The sequence below is a fragment of the Coptis chinensis genome, chromosome 5, assembly GCF_015680905.1.
Source record: "Coptis chinensis isolate HL-2020 chromosome 5, ASM1568090v1, whole genome shotgun sequence".
Classification (NCBI taxonomy): Eukaryota; Viridiplantae; Streptophyta; class Magnoliopsida; order Ranunculales; family Ranunculaceae; genus Coptis; species Coptis chinensis.
The window spans coordinates 6,815,732-6,818,178 of NC_141460.1; the positions used below are offsets into that span (position 1 = coordinate 6,815,732).

Genomic DNA, 2,447 nt, shown 5'->3' on the forward strand with positions numbered 1-2,447 from the left:
TGTAGATTTCCTTTCCCCTTCTGATTTTGCTCTCAAACATCTTCTCCCCTATCCTCTGAAACATTGCCCCGGCGTTCTTCATTCAAAAGGCATTCAAGTATAACAGTACACTCCTCCTTCTACTATAAATGTGGTCTTTTCCTGGTCCGGTCCGTACATTACCACTTGATTATTGTACCCCATTGAGGCGTCCATGAAGGAGAAAAACTTAAACTCGGCCGTTTGGTCTACCAACTCATCTATCCGCAGCACTGCTGGTTGACATCTGTGAAATCGATGCACATTCTCACTTTCCCATTTTTCTTAGGCACTGCAACTATGTTTGAGAGCCATTTTGTAAACTTACATTCGCGGATTATTCTGATCGCTTTCAACCTCTGTACCTCCTCTCTTATTCCCTGCGTATACTGCTACCTTACCCCTCTCATCTTTTGCCTGACGGGTTTGGCACCCTCTCTCATATGCAGCCTGTGACACGCAAACCCCGGATCCAGTCCTACCAGATCCTCAATTGACCACGCAAAAACGTCCTTGTTCTCTGTTAACAAGGCAATCAACTTTGCCTTCCAATCCTCTAGTAATTTATCTCCAACAGATACAAGTTTCTTTTCTTCCTCCCTAGCTACCTACATTCACGGACTCAATCTCATCCATTGTCTTTCCCCCTACAAGCAACTCCTCATCTAAGATCGTAGACTGTAATTGCTATGCCAGGGGATCGCCCTCCCTCTGCGTTCCCTTCTCTAGTGCGCGGACCAATTCTCTAACCACCACCTGGTGAATGTTTTGAGCCGTGGCCTAGTCCCCTCTTATCTCGTACATTCCCTCATTAGTTAGGAAGCAGATCACTTGATTGTAAGTGGATGGAATCACCTTCATCTCGTGAATCCATCTTCTTCCCAAGATCGCATTGTACTGCGAGGTGGCATCTACTATCATGAAACAAGTGAACACAGTCACCAGTCCCGCAGTCACGAGTAGCACCAACTCCCCTATGGGCTCTGTCATGCTGTCGTTGAATCCAAACAAATTAGTCTGAAGGGGCTTCATCTGCTTCTTTTTTATGCACATTTCTTCCATCGCGCCCCTAAGCAACAAATCTACTAAACTTCCATAGTCTATCAATACCCTCTTCACCATGTAATTACCCACTACTATTGTGATCACCAATGCATCTTCGTGAGGCGAGACTACCACTTCCAGAACCCTTGGGGTGAACTCTATCCTCCTGTCTCCTATGGCGGCCCCTGAAACTGGTCACGAAACACTCGAAACCTCATTTATCTGTTATAAGCTGGCGGTCCTTCTTACTTTGTCCCTGTGAGCATTCCTCCCCAATGTTTCTTCACTAAAGATGACATTGATTGTACCTAGGATCCTGGCCACTGTCGGTGCTCTTTCGACTGGGTGCACCTCCTTGACAAACTCCTTCAACAACACTTTTTCTATCATTCTCTCAACCAGCCATTGCAACGGGAAACACTTATTGGTTGTGTGATTTTTGATCTGGTGATATGTGCAGAACGGCTTCCCCTCTAATTCCCTAGGCATGCTTCGCGGACCTTCGTAATACTGCAGCCCTTTTATTAGCGGCAATATTTTTTCCAATGGCTTGTTCAAAGGGGTGGACTCTATGTCGCGGTATGGTTTTCTTTCTCGAATGTCCCTCCTAACTTGGTATCTGCCTCTCTCGACTTTGTGTGTCTCTTTCCTATAAGATCCCCCCTATCTTGTCGCAGCCTTGCCTCTGTCATTTCGGTCATCTTGTCCTACACTCTGTACTGATTTCTTTGCCTTCCTGGGTTCCTTGGCATTTCTCTACAACATGTCCTCATAGCGGTGTACTTCTCGACCTTTGGATATAATGCATGCAACGTAGTGACTTCGATTTTAGATACAGATTTGTGGACTCTAGTTCCTGGTTTCAACACATGCTGGAAAGCTATGACTGCGGTGTGCTCATCCAGATTTTCCACCGTCAGCGTCTCTTCCTTGAATCTACACAGAAACTCCCTAAGCGTCTCGGTAGATCTTTGTTTGACGTTAAAGAGATACGCAATATCAACTACCCTCCTTTTCTGATGAATGAAATGGTCCACGAATGCCTGTTCCAACTCCTCGAACTTACTTATACTTCGTGTCGTCAACCGATAATACCAGTCCGAAGCTCCCTCTTTCAGGCTAGCGGGAAACATCATGCAGTGGAGTCCATCATATTTGTTCTCTTGCCACAGCGGCATCTGCTGTCTGAAATGGTGCAAGTGGTCCGCCGGATCCCCCTTCCCGTCGTATCTCTCGAACCTTGGTTGTGTGAACCTCTTAGGTACCTCAGAGTTCCAGACTGAATTTGCTAGCGGATTCTGATTAAGCCATGCCACCACTTTCTTCGCCACCCCTTGACTCTCTCTTTCCGCCACACGATTTGCTTCTCTGTCCTTTTCAATCAT

At 46.3% G+C, this 2,447-nt stretch overlaps 1 protein-coding gene across 1 annotated transcript; it reads right to left on the bottom strand.

Moving 5' to 3' along the window:
• Positions 1 to 1,769: 1,769 nt before the first annotated feature.
• LOC147496436 (uncharacterized) lies at positions 1,770 to 2,447 on the bottom strand. Its single transcript, XM_086562577.1, has one exon. It carries the CDS (start codon positions 2,445 to 2,447, stop codon positions 1,770 to 1,772), a length of 678 nt encoding a protein of 225 aa, XP_086418703.1.

Bases quoted from the DNA above. Each gene is read 5' to 3' on its own strand.
- LOC147496436 (XM_086562577.1), bottom strand. From the start codon at position 2,447: ATGATTGAAAAGGACAGAGAAGCAAATCGTGTGGCGGAAAGAGAGAGT.